This window comes from Denticeps clupeoides, chromosome 19 (genome assembly GCF_900700375.1).
Source record: "Denticeps clupeoides chromosome 19, fDenClu1.1, whole genome shotgun sequence".
Lineage (NCBI taxonomy): Eukaryota > Metazoa > Chordata > Actinopteri > Clupeiformes > Denticipitidae > Denticeps > Denticeps clupeoides.
Genome location: NC_041725.1, coordinates 1,258,109 through 1,286,002, shown reverse-complemented (window position 1 = coordinate 1,286,002; position 27,894 = coordinate 1,258,109). Strand labels below are relative to the sequence as shown.

General features: G+C 41.1%; 4 protein-coding genes across 10 annotated transcripts in view; 2 read left to right on the top strand and 2 right to left on the bottom strand.

Annotated features, from left to right (window-relative positions):
• Positions 1-4,475: 4,475 nt before the first annotated feature.
• farsb (phenylalanyl-tRNA synthetase subunit beta) lies at positions 4,476-13,342 on the top strand. The gene is made up of 17 exons (XM_028962339.1): positions 4,476-4,592; positions 5,519-5,574; positions 5,736-5,890; positions 7,785-7,857; positions 7,947-8,062; positions 8,224-8,374; positions 8,636-8,744; positions 9,376-9,446; positions 9,551-9,612; positions 9,728-9,779; positions 9,861-9,922; positions 9,994-10,201; positions 10,313-10,393; positions 10,507-10,599; positions 10,699-10,816; positions 10,900-11,052; positions 12,976-13,342. Exons 1-17 carry the CDS (start codon positions 4,535-4,537, stop codon positions 13,125-13,127), a joined length of 1,770 nt encoding a protein of 589 aa, XP_028818172.1. The 5' UTR covers positions 4,476-4,534; the 3' UTR covers positions 13,128-13,342.
• A 517-nt stretch (positions 13,343-13,859) lies between these two features.
• Positions 13,860-22,241, bottom strand: sgpp2 (sphingosine-1-phosphate phosphatase 2). Of its 2 annotated transcripts, XM_028962341.1 has the most exons (6): positions 19,580-22,241; positions 18,840-18,860; positions 18,702-18,723; positions 17,833-18,012; positions 14,939-15,028; positions 13,860-14,663 (listed from the first exon to the last, which is right to left on the bottom strand). In XM_028962341.1, the coding sequence occupies exons 1-6, from the start codon at positions 19,651-19,653 to the stop codon at positions 14,118-14,120; spliced, it is 933 nt and encodes a 310-aa protein (XP_028818174.1). In that variant the 5' UTR covers positions 19,654-22,241; the 3' UTR covers positions 13,860-14,117. The 2 variants fall into 2 exon arrangements, with proteins under 2 accessions (XP_028818174.1, XP_028818173.1); XM_028962340.1 differs by having other exon boundaries at positions 18,702-18,860; positions 19,580-21,730.
• Positions 21,214-24,324, top strand: rnf228 (ring finger protein 228). Its single transcript, XM_028962342.1, has 2 exons — positions 21,214-21,280; positions 21,360-24,324. The coding sequence occupies exon 2, from the start codon at positions 21,367-21,369 to the stop codon at positions 22,189-22,191; it is 825 nt and encodes a 274-aa protein (XP_028818175.1). The 5' UTR covers positions 21,214-21,280; positions 21,360-21,366; the 3' UTR covers positions 22,192-24,324.
• A 249-nt stretch (positions 24,325-24,573) lies between these two features.
• The window catches only part of ecel1 (endothelin converting enzyme-like 1), a 41,235-nt gene continuing 37,914 nt past the window's right edge, over positions 24,574-27,894 (bottom strand). For all 6 annotated transcript variants that reach the window (XM_028962411.1, XM_028962410.1, XM_028962413.1 and 3 more), the window contains 6 exons: positions 27,693-27,760; positions 27,485-27,609; positions 27,084-27,149; positions 26,897-26,992; positions 26,351-26,427; positions 24,574-26,192 (listed from right to left, as the gene is read on the bottom strand). In XM_028962411.1, coding sequence (XP_028818244.1) covers positions 26,093-26,192; positions 26,351-26,427; positions 26,897-26,992; positions 27,084-27,149; positions 27,485-27,609; positions 27,693-27,760 — 532 coding nt within the window. In that variant the 3' untranslated portion in view covers positions 24,574-26,092. The remainder of the gene's footprint in view (positions 26,193-26,350; positions 26,428-26,896; positions 26,993-27,083; positions 27,150-27,484; positions 27,610-27,692; positions 27,761-27,894) is intronic.

Sequence of the window (27,894 nt, the reverse complement as noted above, 5' to 3'; positions counted from 1 at the left end):
CATATATACATATATATATAGGATATATAAAGACATATTGTGTATGTATAGTATGTGTGCGTGTGTGTGGCACTCTGCACACACGCTTTCTTCATACATGAAATATTTCCGCTGTAAAGCAGGTGTCTGACGCTGAGCCCCAACATCCTGCCGTGATTAGCAACAAAGGCCGGAGTACTTTTCACGTCCAATAAGCAAAATGGATCTCGTATGCCACGGTTTCAGCTTCCCATCGACTTCTACTGCGAACCCCCTGCTTCCGATTACACCAAAACCAGAGGCAAAGCTAACTGGTCTCCCCCCTTTTACCCCCATTTTAACCCCGCAAATACCTGCACGCCTGCAAGACTCACTGCTTTTCGGGGGAATTGTTACTTGGATGGACGATTTTCTACATATATTTATTTTTTGCTCTCAACAATAGGTCTTGTTAAATTATAATGACGCTACTAATTATAGTAGTAATTATAATAATATTAATAAGAACAATGTTAATTAGACTACTGGCAGTTTTTCTTTTACTGTGTACTGCTTTGTATTTTCCTTTCTCCGACCTGAACCATAATAAGATAACAAAATAATAAAACCAGCAAATGACCCCCGTTGGGCCGAATCGCGGACGGCGGTCATATATCTCCGGAAACAGCGCGCGGCCCCCCGCCATCCTTCCCGCCATGCACATGCAAAACACGCGCTCTCAATGGGAATAATAACGCATTAAATAATAAAGGAAGGCGACCATAAAGTGAATCTGGGCAGAAAGGGAACCACGTAGAGCCGATGAAAGCGGGAAACCAGTTCTTGTGGAAAGGCGGGAACTGCGTCACTGAACTTATTAATCTACAAACATATATTACAACACACATAGTTAGGTCTATTATAACAGAATTTTAACTCATACACACACTGGGTTCATGCAAAAACTATGGCATGGTAAACGTAATTAGCAGGATTGATTGGTGGATTTTAGTAGCTTTTTAAAAGTTGTCCAGCAGTTCGAACAAGGAGTGAGGTTCATGGGACCTGTTAGAATTGAATATATTTATTGGCAACTCCATCACTATAATTAACCTTTCAGGTAAATGCGAAAAAGGTCGATTTGAAACGCCATGAATCTGCTCCGACATGCGCGCTCAGGACAGGTCTTAATTCTTTATGCAGATGCCAAATTAGAAGGGGGTATCGCACCCGGGGTGCATCCGCCCGACCTCACGCACGTGCGAATGGGCCTCGATGATGGCGTGTTTGTACTTAATCACGAGGTGATAACCGAACCCTTTATTCTGCCTGACAGAGAGCGATTCATTACGGAGGCGCGAGAGCTCAATCGACAGTTTGGTGCAAAACTCCAAGCCCAATTATGCGCGTTTGTGTATTGCATGATTATATATATATATATATACACATTTTCAAACATAAATAAATATACCATCGACTGAATAACATATGAAGTGAATGACCATCTTCTCTGTCCACCATCGGGATGCTACCTGATGTCGCTGTCGTGTCAGATGTAAGGCAGGCGAATAGCAGCGAAACCAGCGTGACGGAGCAAGTGAGTTCACGCCCAGTCATATCGCAGTCAATTAACACGAGCTTTTCAAAATGTGTTGCTGGTGTATCACTGGACTCAGGTTCAAACCCTCTCGGAATGGGACAGCTGCTCAGATTCAGACATGAAATGGGCTCTAAAGGGTTACTTCGAGTTTTTTAATCATTGTTGTTTCGATGTTCGGTGCTTCTTGCTCCCGACCTCATGTTTCAGTGTTGATTTGCCATCTGGGTATGTGTTTATATATTTTTTTCAAAATAAACGTGTTGATGGATATTTTCTGTGGATTAATTGCCCACGTGTCTAGAGTGTAGGTTATATGAGAGACAAAAATATACTTTACTTATTTCACTCTTGGATAATAGGCAACACTCATCAACCCTCCCTTCTCTCTGTTTCTTTCATGAGTGTTGAACCTGTTTTATGAGTTTGTCTTAGATATAGACAGCCATCTGTTCTGTCCTCAAAGCAGATAATTTACTGTTTAATGAAGTTACTGTATGGACAAACGAAACTGTGTGTTTTATTTAATTCAATTTCAATACGTTTTCTTTTTTTCTGCCTTCCACCAGTTTTAATGGTTATTATGACCTTACGTCACCATACATTGGAAATACATCAAAGGTGTAATATTTTTGGTGTGACAGATTAATTAGAGTTTTAATTAAAGTCACAGGGCAGTGGTGGCCTGGTGGTTAAGGAAGAGGCCCATAATCAGGAGGTTGCCAGTTCAAATCCCGACCCGCCAAGGTGCCACTGAGCAAAGCACCGTCCCCACACACTGCTCCCCGGTCGCCTGTCATGGCTGCCCACTGCTCACTCAGGGTGATGGGATAAATGCAGAGGACAAATTTGACTGCTGTGTATCACATGTGACAATCACTTCAGTCACAATCACTTCAGCCAGTGTATAACACTAACCCAATTACATTAGTCTTGGCCTGGACAACCAACTTTTCTGCCTGTCTGACACACAGCATTTTCTGAGTACACGAGAACATTGGCTTTATTCAACAAATTGAATGTTGTCACTGAATGTTGCGTTCTCACATGCCCACACCAAGAGAGCTCAATTACACACAATTCAGCCGCGGTCTCCAGCGTCCACCAAAAGAGGGCGCCATTACACACAATTCAGACGCGGTCTCCAATGTCCACCAAAAGAGGGCGCCATTACACACAATTCAGCCGCGGTCTCCAATGTCCACCAAAAGAGGGCGCCATTACACACAATTCAGCCGCGGTCTCCAATGTCCACCACAAGAGAGCGCAAGTACACCGTGTCTGCCTTCCTCGATCTTACAACTGCGACATTTTTCAACATGTTGACCGCGAATACGACATTAGTTACTTTCTGCACAATAATTCTAATAGCGGTAGGAGCTCAGTTGTGCGTATCCGTGCATAAAGAAATTGCTCTCTATCCCAAACCCTGCTCAGTTTTAGCCTTTGTGTTTAATCAGTTAGTCCTTTAGCTACATGGGACATTACGTCTAAGCTTCTTGTACCAGCAATATTTTCGTATCTGTGTATTTGGTTTGACAGGATAAAATTCTGGTCATTTTTACAAAATCTGAAAAACTAATATTATATGCAAAAGGTTTATTCAAATTTCATGGAAGCATTATCCAGAATAGTTTTAATTACCATTATAGCAAATAACGAAGTTGGGCTATTGATCAGAAAACATTTTGCTCATTTTACATTGTCCCAAAGACCAGAGCCATCTAATATAGATTTTTGGCCTTGTCCCTTGCAATTTTAGCTAAATCTTTTGATGAAATGATACAGTGTTGGAGATATTCAAATAATAGCCGGGCACAGAATGATAGTAAGTTGGGTTTGAACCTTTGAATTTGTGATCTTCTGGTTCATAGGTGAGTATGTTACCCCTTTGGAAGTGGATTGGCATGTAAGATGCCCATGACATGATGAATGTTTAGGTAGCTTAAAAACCCAAACAATTATAAGAACCCGGCCGAACGCAGTTTCCAAGACCCCAAAATATGATATGTTTGGGGGATAGAGGACATCTGGTCACACTAGTTTATGACATTGAAATGGCTACTGCTGCTAGGAAACTACAACTGGGTCGTTATTGTACCTTCCAGCAGGGCACGTGGGTCTAAACTAAACAGCATCAATGCACAATCAGCAGCTAGTGAGGCTATATGAATGATGAATGTCATTCATACAGCCTATTCAAGAATGTGGACAGTTACATATTTCTTCAATTTACATTTACAGCATTTATCAGACGCCCTTATCCAGAGCAACTAACAATCATTACTTACAGGGACAGTCCCCCTGGAGACACTCAGGGTTAAGTGTCTTGAAGTGTGTTACACACTAGGCTACTACCATCCTTCAACGGGGTTGCCATTCATTATTTAATAAATAGATTTTGTACTATGACCTTTGTACTCCTGTTCATAAGAGTCATTATAAGATCAATAAATGTGTTTTTGGAAAACAATTTACTGTAAATTAAGGATTCTCCCAATTTCCCCACTTGTGTGTTTGTTGTGTGGATGGGTAAAACACTCGCTTATAAACCAGAAGTTAAAATCCCACTTACTACCATTGTGTCCCTGAGCAAGACACTTAACCCTAAGTGTCTCCAGGAGGACTGTCCCTGTAACTACTGATTGTAAAACGACCTGGATAAGGGCGTTTGATAAATGCTGTAAATGTAAATGAATTGTTTTTTTTAAATATCAAATTCAAAGAGGCTTACCATAAGATTAAATTACTTTCTTTGATTTAAATGTGTCTATTTTCTATATTCCTTTAAGATTATTGTGCCTTTTGATCCAACTTGTCTTGAATTATCAATTTGATTTAACAACTAAAATTGAGAAATAATTTTTAAACCTCCATTATGAGTCAGGCTTTGCGCTGGCCACCTACCATGTCAGTGGGGTCCTTTCATTGAGTCAGCGCATCACACGGAGCCGGGACAGTCTTCGAACAGGGCCAACTATGCCGACTGTCAGCGTTAAAAGAGATCTTCTATTCCAAGCTTTAGGGAAAAAATACAGTAAGTCCATTTAAAAAAAAACAAAATTCTACTCACAACCATAACTAGGGCAAAAACGACGAGGAGGAGTTTGTCCCCATGTGTACCCCATACGTCAGCAAATAGCACATGTGTGACCAACTTCAAACTAAAGAAAATTCTAAAGAAAATCACGTAATCAGCCGAAATATTTATTGCCACCTAATGCGTATCGCATATATTGTTTGTTGTTTTTGTGCTTGTGTTTTGGATCTGAAACTTGCGCAATTATGTCATTTCAAAATACAACATGCATTTAAAATCCGTAAATATATGAATGAGCTGTTTCGGTTGGTGTAATAGTAAGACTACAGCAAAGCTACTTTGTGCGCTGGGGATTATGCCTAAAGAGTGTGTTTGATGACGTAATCACACTGCGACGGGGGTTAAATGTGAACTATAGTTTAGGTATTATGGGTATATAGGTATTATGAAGGGTGCAATTCTTTATCACTTCATATTTAAATATCAAAATTTAAACTCATGGTATATATTAATATATACAAATATACCATGTTCATGTTAAATGTTCAATTTAAAGCTTTTTGTGTTTTTTATGTTCTTGTTTTTATGTTCATGTTAAAGCTTAAATGTAAGAGATGCTCAGTTTAAAGAGCTACTGATTGGCATGCTTTTTGTGTGTGAGGTTTCTTTCAGGGTGAGTTTGTGGGTTATGCATTATATTATTATTATTATTATTGTCATTATTTGGTTTTCAACGTGTCACTGACCCAAAGGATGGTGGCAAAATAATTTCTGTTTTTAATTTTTTTATCTTCTATATATAGAAAATGTGGAAATAAAAAGGGGTAGGTTACTAGATACTCATCCTTATGCTCCCATAAGGAGTATATGGTGCTACTTCATTTATAGGTTTAATTTCTTATGATTTCTCTTTCTCCCCTCAGCTGATGAAGAATTTGATGAACTGTGCTTTGAATTTGGACTGGAACTGGATGAGATTGTAAGTTGAGTCTCCAGTATTGCATGTGCATTTGGTAACTGTTTAAATGTTTCAGTGTTCTCCATTAAATTGATATCTATGTAGTGTTCAGTATCTTTTTTGTGGCATACGGTCATTATTCAGCATTAACCAATGCAGATGTTTGCTATTGTTCTGTGCAGACATCAGAGAAGGACATTATAAGTCGAGAGCAGGGAGATGTCCGAGCAGCTGGGGCATCTGATGTGGTGCTGTACAAGATTGATGTCCCAGCCAACAGATATGACCTGCTCTGTCTGGAGGGCCTTGTTCGGGGTCTGCAGGTGTTCAAACAGAAGTAAGATCTGGTTGTGTAGGTTATATGTGGTAGTAGCCTAGTGGGTAACACACTCGCCTATGAACCAGAAGACCCGGGTTCGAATCCCACTTACTACCATCGTGTCCCTGAGACAGACAAGTTGCTCCAGGGAGACTGTCCCTGTAACTAAGTCGCTCTGGATAAGGGCGTCTGATAAATGCTGTAAATGTAAATGTATATGTAGTTGCTTGGGTGCAAGGATAAAAGCATTTCTTTAGTTTTGGATCATGCGTGTATAGACTACTCACAATAAGTTTGGGATATTGTTATTTACATGAGTGCTTTTCCTATTTGAATTTTAATAAAATAAGTAAAAGTTCCCTTTGATATTATTAATAATGTATGAGAAGAAACAATTTTCATTAGTTTAATATTTATTAGACCAACAATTTAGAAAATACCAGGGATAGTCCCAAATAACAAAAATTGACAGTCAGTAGCGTCTGTTTCCAAAATTTGCCGCAAAGACAGATTGACAGCGATGTCTCAGGCTCCTCACTAGCCTCATGATGTTGTTGTGAGGCAATACGTTCCACTCTTTCACAAGTGCTACACGCAGTTTTTGCCAGGTCACGTGGGGGAGGGGTACAATCATTCAGTCTCTGCTTCAACTGGTCCCAGACGTGATGCCTGCCCAGACTGTTGCATGTCGTCCACCAAGGATCATATGGACCTCATTGTATCGCTCACCTCGCCTTCTCCAGCACCGCTGAAGTGACACTGATCAGTGAACAGGACGGTAGACCACTGCTGCATTGTCCAGGTCAAATGGTCTTGTGCTCACTGCAAAGGTTCAAGGCGTTGTCTTGGTGTCAGTGGAGTCATGTGCAACGGTCACCTTGCATCTCATAAATGGGCCTGCAGCTGTTTGGCAGTTGAATAACGATTGTAGCTGCCAAATGTTGCAAGGTTAATGGTTGTAATATCCTAGGTGGAACACAGGGTGGCGCATGCAGGTATTCAGGTATAAAGGCAGCACAAACTATGTTGTTGGTAGGTGTTTGACCCGGAAGGGCAAAGGGTTTTTTGACCGCTTGCACGAATGCTACGCCAGCTCTTACAGGACTGTTTGCTGTACCTCCAACTCCAACTGCTAACTGGTGACATCTGCAAAGTGCTTTGGAATAAATGGACATTTTTGTATTAGACATCGAGGTTCATTTAATTGTGTAGCATATAACGGAACGAACAGAGTATAGCATTGTTACATAAAGCGCGTCAGCCAGGCCACGTCCCGTGTCAGGCACCTCAGTAGTTCGGTAAAAGACCAAACTCCTTTAATAACGATGTCTGAGTTCATAGGTCCTTAGGTATTGGTCATCATTGTGGTCTGTCACTTGTGGGGCTCCACTCCTGGGTCTGTCATGAACTCTGCCAGTAGTTCTGTTGTCTTGATGCAAGTCTGCTGATGACACTTTGAGACACACCAGGTTCACAAGCAACATCAGATTGCCTACCACCAACCCCAAGGCGCACCATGACCATGCTCATCCATTAAATGATGTCGTTTGTTCATGGCTGTTTGATTGATAAACTTGGAATTCATTATTGACAATACCAGCTTTTTATACCCACAGAATGTTGAAATTGATGTCACATTGAGAAAGGTTGTCTCTTGGTATTGGCCCCAATATAAGGCACTCCTGTACACAATGAGACCATTACATACACACCTCATTTTGTGTTTTCCATCACCCCAATACAATTGCCTCCCTATTCCAAAAATGTGAAAAGTGAAACAAACACAGAATATATGACACCCGCTAAATCTCTCACAATATCTCTAACGTATTGTGAGTAGTGTACATATGATTGTATATTCATGTCATGATTGACAGTCAAGATATGGATTTATATTATTTTGTTTGTGTAGGATAGAGGCCCCATATTATCGTCGTGTCGGTGCTACAGATGGAAAGCCACAGAGGTTCATCATCACTCAGGAGGCAAGTGTGTGTGATTTAGCAACATCAAACTGATAATACCTGTCTTTGTTGGTTTAATAACTTAGCTGTGGCTGTCTGTGCCTGAACAGACAGCAGTGCTCCGACCTCATGCTGTAGCTGCTGTTCTGAGGAACATCACTTTTACCCAAGAGCGCTACGACAGCTTTATTGAGCTACAGGAAAAACTGCACCAGAACATCTGCAGGTCTTTAACACTCATTATGTATCAGTGTTGTTGCTGAAGATGTTAATGTACCACTCTCAAAAATATCCAGCCTCAACCTTTCCTGTGTTCTTGTATGTAAAAAAAAAAAAGGCATTTCCTGTTATTTTGCATACTTAATTGAGTTTATTTACCTATCTTAGAAAACGGTCCCTGGTTGCCATAGGAACCCATGACCTGGACACAATCTCTGGTCCATTCACCTATACAGCTAAAGCACCCGATGACATCTGCTTCAAACCACTCAACCAGAAGGAAGAATCCACTGCTACAGAGCTTATGAGGCTGTACAAGGTGAATTTTTTTTTTTTTGAGATTGCCCATGCACTCTGATAGTCTCTGAGCAGAATTTTTTCTAAGTAATTTAAGTCACACTGCTTTATTTGCTAAATTTGTTAATAAATGTAACTGATGTGTAATCATTCCTCGTGGTGCCTCACGGTGAATTTGTGTGTGCATCATTAGATTTTCCCAATAGTTCTAATAATGAAAAAAAATTATGATTTTGAGTTCATTGTATGTTATAATAGCTATACTGCTTTTTTTCTCTATCAGAACGACAGTCACCTTCGGCATTACCTGCACATCATTGAAGATGAACCCCACTATCCGATTATATATGACAGCAATGGAGTCGTTCTATCCATGCCACCAATTATCAATGGTGAAAAATGCAGTAAACAAAGGCACACACCCTGACATATAGTCTCTATATATACATAGGGTGGTGATAGCCTAGTGGGTAACACACTCGCCTATGAACCAGAAGACTCAGGTTCAAACCCTTCTTACTACCATTGTGTCCCTGAGCAAGACACTTAACCCTAAGCTGCTCCAGGGTGACTGTCCCTGTAATTACTGATTGTAAGTCGCTCTGGATAAGGGTGTCTGATAAATGCTGTAAATGTAAATATACAAAATGGGCAAAAGCTCAATTAAAAATACATATATTTTATCCACACAACTGTGTTGTGAAATGTTGTAAACGCTAGCCCGTCATACAAGGCTCTTTTTGTTTGTGATTCCTATGTGGTGGAATCCCCCTCTGGGCTCTATTTTGCACTTGTGCGGTGCACAGAAAAACTGGACCTTCAAGAAAATGTATACTATGGCACATATATTTAATTAGCATGCACTTCAAATGTAGTAGTATTTGGCAGGTTATCTGGAAATTGATTTGCTACAAAGTGGGAGGACTCAATATCGATGCCTTAGGGATTTAGAATGGGGTTCCATTAAAGTTCCTGTAGGTGTGATGCCCATATATTAATCATAATTTTATCTGTTTGCTATAGGTGACCATTCCAAAATCTCCCTGAAAACAAAGAATGTTTTCATTGAGTGTACAGCAACAGACCTCACAAAGGTAAGTATGTAACAGCAACAACATTTTGGAAATATCCCACATCATGCATGTTATGTTTGTTGTCTGCCTAATTTTGATGGTGGGCAAAATTTGTATTTCTGCAGGCCAAAATTGTATTGGACATGATGGTTACCATGTTCAGTGAATACTGTGCTAAACCTTTCACGTAAGAAGCCCCTGACTTTATTAATGTTCATGTTACATTTCCTGACATGAATGCTTTCAAGAGCAACTTTTCCCTCCCCCTCTCTTTTTTAACTCTCCCTGTCGCTCACTCTCAGGGTGGAAGAGGTAGAAGTTGTTTGCCCTGATGGTTCAACCTGTCTGTATCCAGTAAGTGAGCTCACTGTTTATCTGTATTCCTTAGTAGTGCAGCCTTTGGTATTTATAGTCCTCTCTTCCTGTGTTTGGTAGGATTTGGCATACAGGAAAGAACTTATCTCTGGTGATACCATCAACCAGAAAGTGGGCATTAAGTGAGTAAAACAAAAATCTCATATTTATGGGGTTGTGTTGTTTGGTAGGATAATTTTTTTTTTTTTTTAAGGGAATCTGCAGAGAGCCTAGCCAGGCTCCTTACCCGTATGTGCTTGAAGGCAGAGGTTACAGGCAAGGCTGATGAAATTGAGGTTGAGATCCCACCCACGCGCTCTGATGTCATCCACGCTTGTGACATCATGGAGGATGCTGCCATGGCTTATGGTTTCAACAACATTGCCCGCACTAAGCCCAAAACCTACACCATAGCCAATCAGGTCAGTATAAATCGCCATCAATTAATGGCTAAAACCTACTGAATATCCAGGTAAGAAAACATCCAATGTTTATGTATGTTAAGGTGCTGGTATGATGATTGTATTTTTCAGCTCCCTCTAAATAAGCTATCAGAGTTGCTGCGACTTGAGCTGGCAGCAGCTGGATTTACGGAAGCCCTAACCTTTGCTTTGGTAAGATCAGTTGCATACTCATACTAACTAACGAGGTCATCAGCAGGTAAGAAAATAGGAAGGGGGGTTATCCCAGGTTATTTTTAATTGTATTTATGATTTTGTGATTTTAGTGCTCTCAGGAAGACATTGCAGATAAGCTTGGGAAGAAAATCAGTGACAGCAGAGCAGTGCATATCAGCAACCCCAAAACTGCAGAGTTCCAGGTGGGGCAAGTCTATGCTGTGTATTAGAGTGTGCTTTATGGATTTAATATATTATAAATCCATATATATGGATGAAATGTAATTCTGCTGGTCTTTTAGGTTGCACGCACCACTCTGTTGCCCGGGCTACTGAAGACTCTGGCGGCCAACAGGAAGCTGCCCCTTCCTCTTAAGCTGTTTGAGATTTCAGATGTGGTCTTAAAGGATGATACTACAGGTATGTGTATGTGTGAGAACAGTAATTATGTAAAAAATCTATGTGATATTTCATGTTTTCATGCCTTTTTTCCTCTCTTGCAGATGTTGGGGCTCGTAATAACAGGCGTCTTTGTGCTGTCTTCTATAACAAGATTCCTGGATTTGAGGTCATACATGGCCTGCTGGACAGGGTCATGCAACTACTGGATGTCAAGCCAAGTCGTGACCAAGGTTACTACATCCAGGCTGCTTCAGGTATTGCCAAGTTAAATTTTTTTTTTTTCTGAGACCAGTGTTGTAGAATGCTGGCCTGATTAACTTTAGATAGTAAACCAGGTTAGCAACATTCCTTCCTCATTTCCTCATTACATGTTAAAATACTCACACGAAAAAAAGCAGTTTTTCTAATAAATTGGAAAAACAATATTCAGTATTTAAATGTTAAATGTTCTGCACATGCAGTAGTGAAACTGGATTGATTTTTGAAGGCATTCATTCCCAGTAATTCCAGTTCCACATTTTGATCTTATGTGGTAAAATCAAATTTTTTATTAATTGTCATGACAATTAATTATTGCAGCTAAAGAGACTATGTTGCATTCACTTTTATCTCTTTCTAGTACCACACAGTACCAGTCAAAAGATTGGACACATCTTATCATTGATAATGACATGGTTAATGACGAGTAAAATACACTTACAACGCTCATTCTGACTGGAATCAGAGTTTTTCAGTTTTAACTTACCGCACACCTACACTAAACTATGTTTAACCGCCATGTAACACACATCTCAAAATGGAAAATTCAACTATTTACATCCTGCTCATTACCTTTCCATCTGAGTCTAGTGCTTGTAGCATGCGCAAAGCTTGCTGGTACATTCAGGTTGGCCGGCCTGCGCTGCCACAGCATTTGGGCTCTGAACATGAAAGGTGCCACAATGGTAGTAAGCAGGATTTGAATCTGGGTCTTTTGGTTCATAGGCGAGTGTGTTACCCACTAGGCTACTACCACCCATTCTCAGCACTTGTTGGCTGCTTTTCCTTCACACTGCAGTTCAAATAATCCCAAAACATCTCAACTGGGTTTAGGTTGATTATAGAGGCCAGGTCATCTGATCACTGCAGAATGCTGTGGTAGCCATGTATGCCTTGGATTTTAAATAAATAACCAACAGTCTCACCAGGAAAGTACCTCCAAAGTACCTCCATCTCCTTGTCCATGGTTCATGGTGGGAAACCTTCTCACCTTTTCTACATTTCACAAAAGCAGGGTGGGAAGAAAATCTCTAATTTGGACTACTCAGACCTGGTTCTTTCGTAGATGTGAATTGTTTGCAGCAATTTCACCATCAAGGCGTGATTCTGACACTAGGTTTATGAAGTAATAATGCACCATTTCAGGGATGAAATTTTTACATCCCTTTTGGATTAGCTGTGCAGGCTTGTGATCAGATTCACCATTCACTTTTTTTTTTGTCATTGTGATACACTGCAAATGCAAAAATGTGTCCTTTGCATTTAACCCATTGCCCTTAGTGAGCAGTGGGCAACCATGGAAGGTGCCCAGGGAGCAATGGAGACAGTACGTTAATCAAGAGAATCTCAGTGGGCAGTTAAAAATTTTAACCCATATCCTTTCAGTTTAGAGTCCGCTTCCTTACCTGTAGACCACCACTGACCCTTTATGTGGGCTTTCATCTGAGTTGCTGTTAATGTGAGGTTTCTGAGGTGTCTTTACAAATGCAGTTGACTATAAATTTATGTTTAGACCTTTGTACCAAACCTACCTCTGCACAACACAGCTAATGGTCTCAGACACATTAAGAAGGCAGGGAATTAACTCTTGACATTCCAGGTAACTATACCTTATGAAGCTGACAGAGAATGGCACGAGTGTGTAAAACTGTCATAAAAGCAAAAGGTGGCTACTAAGAATCTAAACTGTAAAACATTACTATTAGTTATTTTGTTATCTATGCGTTCCTTCATAGTTTGGAGGTTGTCCGTTAATTTATAATGTGGAAAATAAAGAAAAAACATTGAATGAGATGGTGTGTCAACTTTTGACTGAGAACTGAGAAACATACATTTATGTAATGCAAGTGCCGAGGCACTCACTGAGAAGTCACTCACAATCCTGGTTGCCTAAATGTTTCCTCTGCCATTTCTTACAGACTCCATCTTCTTCCCTGGCCGCTGTGCAGAGATCATTTCTCATGGGAAAAGCGTTGGATGCCTGGGGGTCCTCCACCCAGATGTGATAAACCGCTTTGAGCTAACCATGCCCTGCTCTGCTCTTGATCTGGACATTGAGCCATTCCTGTGATGTTGGCAGCAATGCCATCTAGGTCTGCCTCCCTTTTTAAGCACCAATACCTTGCTTGGTTATTCCATTTCTCAATCCTTGTGCAAAACCCAAATCCTGGAGGTATTAATTAAGCATTTTACTTTTTGAAAGTATTTGGATAAAGTAATGATGCTGGTTAAGTGAGTTGCATAATAATTTTACAACTTAAAAATAAAACTGCACCTCTGTATAAACATGGTGTACTTGATTGTGTGTGTGTGCACATATAGTTTCATAAGGGAGTGTCTTTAGGATTTTATGTTTGTACAGATGGTTTATTCTGCAGATTATTGTGCGTTGTGAATTGGCCAAATCTCACTGTTGTGTGCATCTCTTATTTACTAGTGGGACTAAATACTTCTCAATCATGTTTACTTTTATTTACTTTTTTATGTAAAATCTTAGCTGCCAGTTGCAAGGCTGATATTTTGGTAGAATTAATTGTCAGCGAGTTGTGCACAGTGATATGGGCGTTAGCGTCGTGGCCTCCAGCCTCCAGAGCTGTGAGTTTGAATCTGGGCTCCAGCTTTGTGTGTGGAATTTTTGTTGCTGTGGGCTTCCTCCTACTGTCCAAAGTCATGAATTTGCTATCCTAAATTGAGTGAAGGGCGCACACACCTTATGGTAGGCTGGAGTCCTGAGCCCAGTGTCTGTGAGACAATACGTGGTAAAAGATGGTGTAATGTAGACAATTATTATAACCACTCACTCTGACAATTTACATTCCTTCTTTAGTTCTGGGATGGAAATACAATAAACAACAAAAAGTTACATACAGTACGTCTACTGTCAGTAAAGATCATGCTGTGAAGGTACTTCTTATCGACTATAAAAATGCTTTCCTGTGTGTGGAAACATGACCTGGATAGCCCCCATTAGCCTTCCTGGGGAACAGTTTGGAACTGACATTGTACCTGTTCTTTTGTTTTTTAATCATATCCCTGAGTAATTTTTTTAGTTAAGCTGAGGTCACAATAGCCCTAATATAACAAAGAGTCTGTTGACAAGTACAGTGTTCATCAGGCCAATGGTCAAGTATGTGCTGAAGTAATATGGCACCTCAACCTCTTTCCTTCTCTTCAACTTAGCATCGTGTTGCAATTCGCCATAGAAACAGCAGAGGATTGCAAAGCTGGTCCAGCGTGCTGTCTGCCGGGTACACAACAGGACTGAGAGACCCACCATAAACCTTCCCACCCCCAGAACAAAGGCATTTATTGTCACTGGAGACATAGGCATTGGAAGGGGACCAGAAGGCTCAAATGTCAGTCCAAATTGCTCATTCAGCCAGTAGCCCACCCAGCAGCCAGACGCAGCTCCCAAGATGACTGTGGTATCCCCCCGAGTGGTGCTGTAGTGGCCCAGCTCAGGGTACCTATAGCAAAGGAAGATGGGGAGCAATAATGCAACTGCAGGTGAGATGGGACTGTGCAACTGCAGTTGGTCCAAGGTTTGCCACAGGGGATAAGATGAGATGGTGATGACCCCTGCGATTGCAGCGCCGCAGATCACATCCTAAAACAATATTAATCAAATTAAACCTGTCATTGGTACAAGTACACTGTTACTGAGTCAGCCAGACCAATACAAGACACAGTTTAAGTAGTTCTGAAGATTTGCAGGCTGTATTTCAAATATGGACTAATATGGTAATTAGCTGGCTGAACACAGTATATTTTGTGCATACAGGTACAGTTATCCAAGTAATTTATGACGGAGAACCTAAGTTATTCAGTACATTGTATAAATAATTTCTATTCTTCGTTCTCCTCACACACTCAATGACTCACCAGTGCTGAGTGCATGCCGGTGTACAAGCGACTCAAACACACCAACGCTGACAGGAGCACAGCCAGGAATACACCCATCTCCAGCTGGAACTACATATCAGCAAGACATATACGTATAATTAAAAATCTGTTTAAAGATGACAGATACAGAGTTGACTGTTGACAGATACAGAGAATCTTCCAAAAACAGCGATCACTGAAATGTTTGGTGAAGTTAAATAAATAAATAAATAAAATTTTAAAAAAAGCTGAACTCACACAAACAAAATGTGAAGAGAACTATAGTGATTGGTACTAAACTGCTGTGTAGCCTTAAGAAAACCACTGGTCAGTTATGCCATCATGTCTAATACCATCTAGTATCATACAAGCCTGTGGCAGTGGTGCCATGATCTGGGGTTGCTGCAGTTGGTCATGTCAAGGTTCAGCAATGTTCTGTCCTGACTACTGTAGTTGTTTTTGGTGGTCTTTTTTTATTTTAGTTTTAGTCCAGTCTTTGCGTAAAGCTGTCTTTTTTTTTTTTTTTTTCTTAGTCACATTCCATACTCATTTTAGTCCAATCAAGTTTCAGTCGACTAAAAGTGTGCATTTTGTCTTATTTTAGCCAAAGAAAATTTTATTTTTAATTCTCTGTTCTGCCTTATATGTAAGTAACATTTCCAATGTTGGTCAGATAGCTGTATTCTATTTTAGGATGGTCATTTCTTGGTTTTTAATATATTGTGCTTCCAAAATGGTCAGTTTAGATTGTTTTGCAACAAAAGCCTTAGTGGTCTCCCACAATATAGAAGCTCTTAAACAGGGCTAATATCTTAGCTCTATGTTAAAGTAAGAGATAAACTCCTCATCTTTAATAAGAAAGGTGAGAACTCTCCATTGTTATGGCTGTATAAAGTCCCTACCTAATGCTTATTTATACACTAAAAATACTGAAATAACGATATTCCGAACAGGACACTGAATATATAATAGAATTTATCCACAGTAGGAATGATGTAGGGCTGGTCTCCTAGTATCACAAATGTCCCCACAAATGTATTTAACCAATGTGCCAGTGGTGAGATCGTTGTAATAATGTCCAATAATGGGTTCAGCTGACTTAAAATCACCTCCTAAATACTAAACCCCAGTTGTAAAATTGCATATTGCATAACTTACGTTCCCCTCTTGTCCTTTATAAACTACATAAGTTAAAAATGTAGGGAAGTTTTCACCAGGATAGTCACTCCACGACTCCATGATGTAAACTCCCTTTGAAACTTCACATTTTCAATGTCCTTCAGTCAACTTTCCTGCAAGAACGCAACATCCACTTGATCCTTTTTTGATAGGACAAAACCAGTGTAATTATGAGTATGGATAATGACTTATCTTGGGGGTCTGCTGGGATTTGTCTTAGGGGCCAGGCTGTGATGGCATTTGAATTTGCCCTTCTTAGCATCAACCTGCAGCACCTGCAGCAACCTCCCACTTCTGACAGAAAATCCTGTTTAGGGCAGTAGTGGCCTAGCGGTTAAGGAAGAAGCCCCGTAATCAGAAGGTTGCCGGTTCGAATCCCGATCCGCCAAGGTGCCACTGAGGTGCCACTGAGCAAAGCACCCTCCCCACACACTGCTCCCCGGGTGCCTGTCATGGCTGCCCACTGCTCACTCAGGGTGATGGGTTAAATGCAGAGGACAAATTTCACTGTGTGTGCTGTGCTGCTGTGTATCACATGTGACAATCACTTCACTTTAACTTTAGCATATGTGGTAGCCGGACGAGCCCATTCAAATGTATGTGTTGCCTAAATGTTTGGGTGGTAGTAGCCTAGTGGGTAACACACTCGCCTATGAACCAGAAGACCCGGGTTCGAGTCCCACGTACTACCACTGTGTCCCTGAGCAAGACACTTAACCCTAAGTTGCTCCAGGGAGACTGTCCCTGTTACTACTGATTGTAAGTTGCTCTGGATAAGGGCATCTGATAAATGCTGTAAATGTAAAATGTAAATGTAGCCGCTTGCTGAAGAAGTTCTCTGGAGGATAACCTTCTAAGCCCTCTGTTAGGCCAAAAATCCAAATGTTTTTACGTCAGCCCATTTTGCAGATCTACCACAGCATTATATTATGATTCATGCATATTTATAAGTCGAGTATATGGTGGGAGCTCGCCAATAATATACCACTATCTTGGGACTGATGTTGTGTATTGTTTGAAACATCCCATATTCTGGGCTATTTTGGATCCCTTGTAGTGTATTTTGATTGCAACTGTAATATTGCATTTAGTCAGAAAACAACATGTGTGAAGGTGATGTCCCAGGGACATATCAGTGCTTTAATGTGTACTGCATACTGAATATACTGAATGTATACTGCATACCTTTTGTGTAGTTTATCAGAATTTATTAATATTAATTTTCAGGAATGAGCTCAGTCATCACTTTCAATATCACTCAACATTAAGCCCAAAGGAGACACTGTTGAGCAACAACCCTTCCAAATAAACCAATTGCAAATTTGAAATACCAAAAAATATGAACATGAGTTTTTTTAAAGCTAATTAGGTGGCATTGTGGCTTCATATGAAAATTACTTTGCTAAGCAGGTAAATTCATGTTGGGTTGTTCTTTTCATAGGAAGACACATTAATACCAACTAGTTTTAAGAATAGTGAAATATTTGTTTTCTTCCTCCATTTGTTGCGTGCCCTGGATTGCTTGAGCCCTTAGCATTTTCCTATGCTGCCTATTGCCACTGACCGGTCTGCTTTCTATGGCAAGTAAATGCATGTGTTTATGGGACAGTAAGACCATTTGCTTTGAGTGTACAATTCATAAAGCAGACCACTGCACTCACATGATGAGTGAAAATATTTAGTCGTTGGTGGTGTGTGTTGAGAGAAAATCTGACCTGTACTCTCTCTTGTGCACTCAGCAGTAGTGTGAATGAGAGGGCCGTAGCTGCCATGGCGTGAGTGGAGGGAAGGCCATATTCTGCATCCACCCGTTTTTCCAGTTTTACCACAGGTGGCGCTAGGGGGCGCGGCAGTTTCAAAACATCTTTCAACACCTGACCAACATACATCACCACCTAAAGAGTGAAAGGAGAAAAAATTAAGATGGAAGATGGCATGGATGGCAATCTGAGAGGTTTCTTATTTCAAAACACATTAGAATAGAATAGATGAAAATGTGTTCATGTGGGGTGTGTCTTTGTGTCAGTCTTTTATGATGCGATGTGCTCTGGGAAAGAAGTGTTAAGAAAAGGGGCTAGACAGGCTGGTGAGCTGTTGCTGTACTTCTTTACATTCTATATGGGAATGGGGAAATAATTTTATTCCCACATTGTTGGGAATCCCCTTGCGTGTGTGAGAGCAGTAAATACAACTCGAATTACAATAGATACAACCAGAATACAGCCATACATAGAATACATAGATACAGCCAGAAGAGAGAATTATAGAGAGGAAGATGTTTAATCACTAACTACCTCAGGATCATAAAGCCTTAACAACCTCTGGCCTTGAGAATTGTCAAACATACACACACACACACACACACACACACACACACACACACACACACACACATACACACACATATAACCTCAACTGCACTCTCTTTCTACCTCTCACTCACACACACAGACATACAACCTCAACTGAACTCTCTATCTCTCTTACACACAAAAACACACACAGAGAATATTCAGGTCCGATTTCCTTTGAATAGTAGTTTGGGTAGATAGGGAATGAAAGTCTGGTGGACTTAAGAACTCACTGCCCACATGTTGACAAGGCGTCTGCACAGGAAAGGGTCCAGGTTCCAGTGGATACAGGGCAGAAAGGAGATGTAGAAAACTTCACTTCCAAGTGCTGCCGACACCAGGAAGAGGAAGTGCAGAGGGCGGTTCCTCACCTCATATTCAGAATTTGAGGCCTGAGAACAGATAGATTGTACATTAAATCCTTTTTGGGAAACCTCCTGTCATTGGTCCTATGTGAAACTAAGAGAAAAGCCATCCTTCACCACAATGGTGTAGAACTACATATCCAATATCCAGTGATTTATTGTACTCATCAATGATTTTGATGGATCTAGCACAGGTGCGAGATCAAACAAGCTGCATCTGTCCCCACCAATGTCAAAAGGAAATCTACACCAACTCTTGCTGTGTGGTGATTGGTCAGTCTAGTGTAATTATCATGCTGGCCACAGTTGGATTAGTCTTGGAAATAAAGCTTTCAATACAGAAGTAACTGAGCCTGGACTTGGCTTGGAGAAGAAAGTGTCACCAATTACAGCTCATGGCCTGTTCCAGATGACAACCAGTGAAACCTGAAAAGCCAGTCGGTAAGCCGCCCTGAATGATGGAGTGGAATAGACATTTAAATTTACAGCATTTATTAGACGCTTTTATCCAGAGCGTCTTACAACCAGTAGATACAGGGACAGTCCCCCCCTGGAGACACTCAGGATTAAGTGTCAGGGACACAATGGTAGTAAGTGGGATTTGAACCTGGGTCTTCTGGTTCATAGGCGATTGTGTTACCCACTAGGCTACTAACACCCCTGGAATAGACACGGAACAGCAGAACTGACCGATATGTACCCCGAGAAAAGTACCCCGAATAAGAAGGACTGTAAAGTCCCCTCACCTCCTCTTCTCGGCATCCGCCGTGCTGACTGCTGCAGCTGCGCTCCACTTCTCCTCTCCTCCGCCCCACCGCATTGTCCCGTTCCCCAGCGCAGCCGAGGCTATTCCCGTCCACGCGTGGAAACAGCCCGCAACTCCGCTGGAATCTCGCCACCAGCTCGGACCCGTGCAGGTACGCGACGAAGGCCCGCATGGTCGCTTCCGCTTCCCTCGGCAGGTAAAGGTGTGTAAAAAAACGCGCAGGTGTGCAGATGTGTGTGCGCGCGCGCGCGTGCGTGCGCGCGGCTCGGGAAGTGTATTTCCTGTTTATTTTTTTGTTTCCCGAGATTCATTTCTGATTGCTAATTATTGAGCACGTGTTTTAGTTCAGCACAAGAACCAGCAACTAAGCTTGCAATGTCAGGAACGTCAACTGTAACATTAAAAAAAAAATCTTTTCCGGATTTGGTTTTGGTGTTGTCCTCAAACGGCTTTCACTAAATTAATTATTCTTTTTTTGTGGGATAAAGTGTCCAAGTTGCATAAAAAAATCATACAGGTAAAAATGGTACACAGCATCAGAATCCTTCAAACGATATACCCTTTTCGTTTTCTTTCATAGCCTATAATAAATATAATAACTCCAGCAGAGCCACATCGCCTGAGAAAGCTAAATAACGAAGACAAACGAAACATAAAATGAGGAACTATGCTGGTTACATAAGTGTGTGCACCCTTCAAATTAGCACTTTGATTAAACACTTTTTGATTTACAGCATCCAGTCTTCTCGTTTTGGAGTCGATCAGCATGATGACTGAATATCTGCCCACCTTTCCTTGCAAAAGCTCAGACTGTGAGGGCATCTCTCATGCACAGCCTTCTGCAGGTCACCCCCACTTTTTCATTTTCTTCTGGTCAGACCATTCTTTGGTTGATTTGGATGTGTCATGGTGAAAGGTGAAAAGTGAGTGGTATTTGGACATGTTTAAAATTCAGATGAAGAAAAGCAAGGTTGTTCCACAATGCTTCAGCATGTGATTGGCTTTCTTTTGGTGATGCAAAGACTTTTTGTGGCAGTGCTTGGTCTCATAAGACCATTACACATTTTCCCACATCCGGGTGACTTTAGCTGGTCCTGGATGATTTTCTTCCGTCTCGCAACCCTATTCTGCAGAATGTAGGAGAGTATTTATATGTGCCAAATCAGAGTCCATCGTTTCAATGATGGCTGGTGACGAAATGCAGTAATTAAAATAAAAAGGTGCCTCACAAAGTATTAGTTTACGGGTGTGCACACTTAGATTTGTTCGAATTGTACAGATTATAGGTGGGAAACATTTAGAATATTTTTTTTACTTTATTCTCAATCACAAATCCTGCCATTATAACAGGGCTGTGCAGACGTTTTATAGGCAACGACTCGTATAGGCATATTCCATATTTTAATTATGAAATGAAAATCTGTATGTACGTGGAGGTGCATCTTGGCACGTGTCATTTGACTCGGGCTCGTGTCGCCGCGGCTGCTTTTCACTTCTTTGTCTGGGACGTTGTGCGCGCGCCTTGCGACCCCCTCCCCTCCTGCATCTTTTCCCAGCCTCACCCTCGCGGTCTGTCCGTCCTCGAGGACTGGAACCGGGTCCCTTTAACGGCCGGGCTGGTTCGCTAGATGAAGCAGCGGTGGACAGGCATCCGGGATGAGCTCACAGCTGCTGTCTGTAGGTACTGAAATACGCGTCGAAAAAGAACTCGACCTCGGCCGGATCGACGGTGTCATCGTCTCTGCCTTGTGTTTTGAAAGGATGTGAATGACGCGAGGTGCCATGGCGGAGGCGGATTTAGCAGCAGCGAGCAGCCCGGTTCCCCGCGGCTCTCCGGGATCGGCGCTGGAGTTTCCGTTACCGTACGAGGAATACGAATGCAAGATCTGCTACAATTACTTCGATCTGGATCGGCGCGCACCGAAGATCCTCGAGTGTCTCCACACCTTCTGCCAGGAGTGTCTGCACGCGCTGCACCTGCGCGAGGAGCGGCCTTGGCGCGTCACGTGTCCGGTCTGCAGACACCGGACCCCCGTGCCGGACTACAGGATCCGGAACCTACCCAACAACACGAAGGTCACGGAGAACTTCCCCGTCTACATCGACTCAGACCCCCTGCCCCAAGACGCGCTCCCCGCCACGCCCCCGCCGCTGCACCCCGCGCTCGTTGCCATCAGGCGCGAGGACGCGTCCGCCACGACCTCCGCCAGCGCCAGCCAGGCCACCGTCACGCCGTCCAGCACGGTCTCGGCGGCCACCACGCTGTCGCGGGACTCCGTGTCGTCGGCCGGCGGGCGCTACGGCGGAGAGACCTGCTGCCACGACTGCAAGCGCCTGGCGCTCACGACGGGCTGCGTGTGCGTCATCTTCTCCTTCCTCTCCATGCTCGTGCTACTCTTCATGGGCCTGATCCTCGTCCACAGTCACGGCGGGCCGCCTTCCCCCGCGGGACCCATCTGTCTGTCCGTCGCGAGCATCCTCGCGATGTCCTCGGTGGTGGTCACGTGGCTCATCTGCTGGCTCAAATACAGACCTGAGCAGGAGACCCGGCGCGCATCGGCCACCAGCACTTCCAGCAGGAGAAACGCCTAATAACTGCGTGCGTGCGTGTGTGTGTGTATGAGAGACAGACCACCCTCTTCCTCAATTCGCTAAACCAAACCCCTCAACCACATGCTGAGTAACAATAGCTTGCCAGATGCAGAATCTATGCACCAGTCATCTAACAAGACATTTACACATATTTATTCAACCATAGTTTTCATAACCATGTACTTGTTGATGGTGCTCTGGCCATGTTTCCACCACAGATAAAGCAGGAGAGGAGAGGATCTGTACCTGTTAATAACATTGCTGCTGCTGCTGCTGATGTTCGTAGTGCTTTCAGGTCTGCATTTCTTCAATCGTAGGTCTTATTGCAGACATCACTTTACAGTAGAAGGGTAATGCTGATTTAAAATGCAGATAATATACATCTGCTGCATTGTAGGATTCTGGTGTAGTGCTAAAATGCATTTAATCCTTTATACAGAGTAGTTAATGAAACATTTTAAAATTCCCCCGTGCCTTTTTTTCAGATGTCGTGATGCCCCTTAATGCCAAATTGGTCTGCTCCTCTTCATTAGGAGCTCAGTCTCCTGTCCAAGCCGGGCATGTTGCTTAGGTGAGGGCACCACGGTGAAATGTGCATTAACTCTGCCAAGTTGTTTGGTGAAGATGGCAGCTACCTTTTTGAAAAAAGGAGAGTGGCAGTTGTAAACTTTGCCCCGCACATAAAATTGAAACAGGACCAAAGTCTTGGGACCAGCGCTGACCCAGAGGGAGGATAGATTTCCTTTCTTTTCTGTCTCTGCGTTTTTTTTACACATCATACCTTTAGCTAAAATTTGTCTAACAATAAAAATAACCCGGCATGGAAATAATCCGACTGTGTTGTAGCCACAGGCCTGAAGAATACTTCGTGACTCCTGCGTCAGACATCAGATATGGCAGAAACACTCCTGCAACATTCCAGTAGATGTCACTCTTATTTTATATGTAAATCCATATATGCAAAACACTTGGCTGACCTAACATTGCCCCATGGACATAAATCCAAATTAATGAAAACATTTCCATGGGTCCAAGTCAGCTTTGTGCTGAAGATCATTTAGGTTAGCATATTCTACAGGTATTTGGAGGGTTGCACTTGTTTCACTTTCCTTCACTGTTTCAATTTTCACATGACTTTCAATTAAGCTACATCAGTGTAAATAGTAAAAGCACTGCAGTGTTTAACTCTGATCAAATTGAACACAGCACTGTGTTGAACAAGGGTATGTTGAAAACCATCATCAAATATCGTAGCCTTTGTAAAGTCAGAATGACAATACACTAGATACATTATTCTGTCTACATTTGTATTTGATAGTTCAGCTTTGTGCGTCTTGTGTTCTGGGGATGAATGACCTTCTGGACCCAAGACAAACTGCACTCTGGACACCTTAACTACTCTAGTGAATAAAAAACATTTACTGTAAAGCTGATAAAACAGTAATGACACCATTACAACACATATAAACTCACCCCATTATAATATGTGCCTATGAGAGCAGCTCTCGGCCGCACCCCCACTGATGGGTATGAACCTTGCACAGATAGCCAATGTAAAATGTATACTGCAGATGTGTTTAATAGGGATTAGAAAGCTGTTGTGGAAAATGTATACTACGTTGTATTTGCACCCAGATATTGTGTGAATGTATGTGTTTACATACATAATACAGTTCTGTAATAAAGGCAAATTTGAAAATGTCTCACTTCATTTTAGGAGTATTTGATCTGAGTTATTCCCCTGTAACCCACTGGGGATCAGGCTACATTGACATTTTGGCGATTTTGACATGTTAAAACTTGATAAATGAAGTTTAGGACCACACAGTGGTATGGTGGTTAGCTGTGACCTGACGCCTCCAAGGTCGTCAGTTTGAATTTAGTTCATGGCTATGGGTGGAATTTGTGTGCTCTCCCCATGTTGGCATGGGTCTCCTCTGGGCTCTCCATACATCCACACAAATTGAATTGGTGACTCAAAAATTTACCATAGTTGTGAGTGTGTGAGTGAATGGTGTGTGTGTATGCCCTACAGTGCTTCCCTGGGATTAAGCAGTTAAATTTGTTGAGTGAGTAATACTCACATACCTTACTGAATACATATACATTATAAATAAATTATAATGAAAATTCTGAATTGGTGCATTTATCAGACGCCCTTATCCAGAGCGACTTACAATCAGTAGTTACAGGGACAGTCCCCCTGGAGCAACTTAGGGTTAAGTGTCTTGCTCAGGGACACAATGGTAGTACGTGGGATTTGAACCTGGGTCTTCTGGTTCATAGGCAAGTGTGTTAACCACTAGGCTACTACCACCACACTTTTTATATTATACCCCCCAGTCCACATTATTTATACAACAGACTCAGACACACTGATCATCAAAGCGACCAATAAATGTATTCAAAACAATAAGATATGCAGAGACTTTGAACATCACTGTGAAGCATGCTTTCTTTCTTTTATATACATACACAAAGTTATTGGTCTTCTAAATATGTATGTCATTATACAAAATATAATATTTATGACAATTATCCACTCAACACAGTTAACTTTAGATAGCTGAATGTAGCTTAAAAATAATTAATATTACTGATAATTTCTCAGGCAATATACCTTTTTTTTTTACCGTAAAGGTCTTTTCTTTTTCATCCACTTCCATCCAACATACTGATGCACACTTCATAACAATAACAACAAAAAACATTACAGTTTTGTATCAATAAATAACACAAAACATCATCATACACAGACATAATTACACAAAGACATTGTTAAACACACATGTAAATAAAAAAAGGATGAAGGCAGGCTCCTTTTACCAGCATGAGACAAGAGAGGACAACAGACAATCACCGGAAACAAGGAAAAAAACATCATGTAATGTAACCTGAGAAGGCCAGGAATTAATAAAAAAATTAATCAAAAAGAATAGAATTGCATTTGTGTAATAGAACATTAAAAAAATAAATATCTGTAGAAATTTTCAAATCTGATGACATGGCACATACAGATATATTTGAGGTAATAAAACTAAAATACATGGCACTTCATTGCTGGCATATGAACATATCACTAACATCATGCACACATTTTAGGTTTGTTTTGAAATGCTCTGATGTGTGTTATAGAGAAATGATGTATGCAGGATGTTCACAAGAGGGTTGTAACAAAGCAAAACATTTTTCTATTTAAGCCCCTAGATAGCTATCATTTCTGTTCTCATCTGATCTGGGCATCAATAAATTATTGTCAAATATTAGGCATTCAAAAATAACAATAAATATTGGCTACTTTAAAAAGTAGACATGGGAATCAATTTTAAGTTCCCTCAACTTCCCACCCATGTAGTTGTGGTATAGGCCTAAAGTTGAGAGAACCTAAAAATGCTTTGCAGTGGGTTGCCTTAAACTTTTACGTTTTCCCACCTTTTTTTTTTTTTTTTTTTTTTTACAGTGCATTGGTTACACATTTAACCTTGTTTTCCAGGCACTATACTGCAGCATGAGAGGGTTGCTCTGTAATGTATGTAGGGAAATGCAGAGAAAGGGAGGATACTGTGCTACACATTTGATGTATAACAAAGAGAGTATAAATTGTCCAGCTTGAAAGGAGATTGTGTAGTCCACTGATGGAGGAGATGGGACATTGTTCTACACTTGGATGTGTACTGAATTGAAAGGACAGGAGTTATAAATAATTCTGAATAAGAACCTCTCCTTTTAAATCTTCATCCTACTTTGAACTTTGTTAATCATGATAAAGTATTTCTGTGTGTTTAAGCAAATTTAAGAATGTGTGTATGTATGTAAATTATAGTGAGAATGGATGAGAGAAATGAAAATGTTTGGAAAGTGTATTTATGATGGTATTGTCACTATGTCTGAATGTAACAGGTCACCAAACAGAGCACTTGCTGTCTGGATGCATTGGCGACCCTTTAGGGCAGTGGAACACACGACCAAATTCATCAAACTGGGACACACTTCCAATTACCCTAAAACAACCAAAGAGACACTGTATGAATGAGTTGTTACACAAAAACTGTTATACATAATTTAAGTACCCAAAATAAATTACTATTAAAATATTTATGTGTGAACATGTGGATTTCTGTGTCTGTTTTAGATTGAAAAAATGCCTATATATAATTACCTGCAGTGCTCAGGTGCATGTTTATCTGTCAAAAGTTGCAGATATATAGACTGGGAACGCCTCTTCATGCACCAATTCTGTCATGTGATGAGAAGAGAGAAATGTAAATTATTCAGTAATGATGTAATTAATGCTGGGCAATTTTGGGTTAATTATATAATTTTTATTTTATTGTAGAGACAGTGATAGAAAATGAGATGAAAGTATCTGCATTACTCCAAACTGCAGCCTTCAGCATTGTATTATGAACATCACCTTCAAAGGACCTGATCATCTCCTTTAAGCCCTGAAATGCTATCAGCCAATAAAGAACACTAGATATCTGGAATTCAGCTCTGAGATTACTACATCACTTTGAGCTGATTATGCAGTTGATTGTCAACCTATAATTTGTATACATTGTTTTGTATATTGTCAGGATTGTGCTTAGTCACTGTATTTGTGCCACATCTTATATTATTATAGTTGTGCAGTGTGCATGTTAATGATGTGTGTGTGTGTGTGTGTGTGTGTGTGTGTTGTAATGATGTGTGTGTCTTATATTACCTGAGCAAAGGCAATGAATAGCAGCTGCTCATGAGTGTATTTGAGGCCTGGTAGTGGACGTTCTGGACCATGATCCCCCACCCACTTCTGGTATGCCTGCATGAGTACATTTAAGGAAAAAGGCTTAAAACTCTATCACTAAAATGCAGCATGTGTTAGTCAGGTTGTTCGGTCAATTGTGACTCACATAGTAGGCAAGTTTGAGCCCACCCAGATCAGCAATGTTCTCGCCAAGAGTCAGCCTACCATTCACCTAAACACACAGATAGGATGTGGGAAAAATCTGTTTACTTTGTACAATAAAATAATTTACAACATGAATTATTTAACTGAGGGACTGATTATTATCTTACTACCATAGTGTCCCAGAGCAAGACATCTAACCCTAACAGACTGATTATAAGTCACTATGGATAAGGGTGTCTGCTAAATTCTGTAAATATAAATATAAATGCAAGATACAATATAATGCAATATCATTTAGCCATAATGAAGGTGTGCGCACACACACACACAAAAAGATTTGTAATGCAACTACATGTAACTACTAGTGCCCTACTAGTGCATTCTTTGGTAGTGTGCACATACTCTTTGGTTGTAAACAGTGAAGTTGTCATAAAGTTTGATGATGCATTCTGCTTTCTTCTGGAACTTCCTGTATGATGCTTCTGTCCACCACTGTTTAAGGTTACCATGGCGATCATACTGTCCCCCTGCCATGGTACAAAACTGAGGTTACATTGTTACTGTAAGAAGCATGAATAGACACTGCCACAATATTCCAGTATTTTCTCACCCCAGTCATCATATCCATGAGTCAGTTCATGTCCAATAATGGCTCCAATTCCACCATAGTTCAAAGACCTGGAACAAATCACAGCAAGAATACACCATGTTTTATTGCCCTTTGAGAATGTGGTCATCATCAATAGTCATAACAATATAAGCTATAATGTTTTATTGTCAATAGATAACAATCCAACATAAGAACCTGTAAT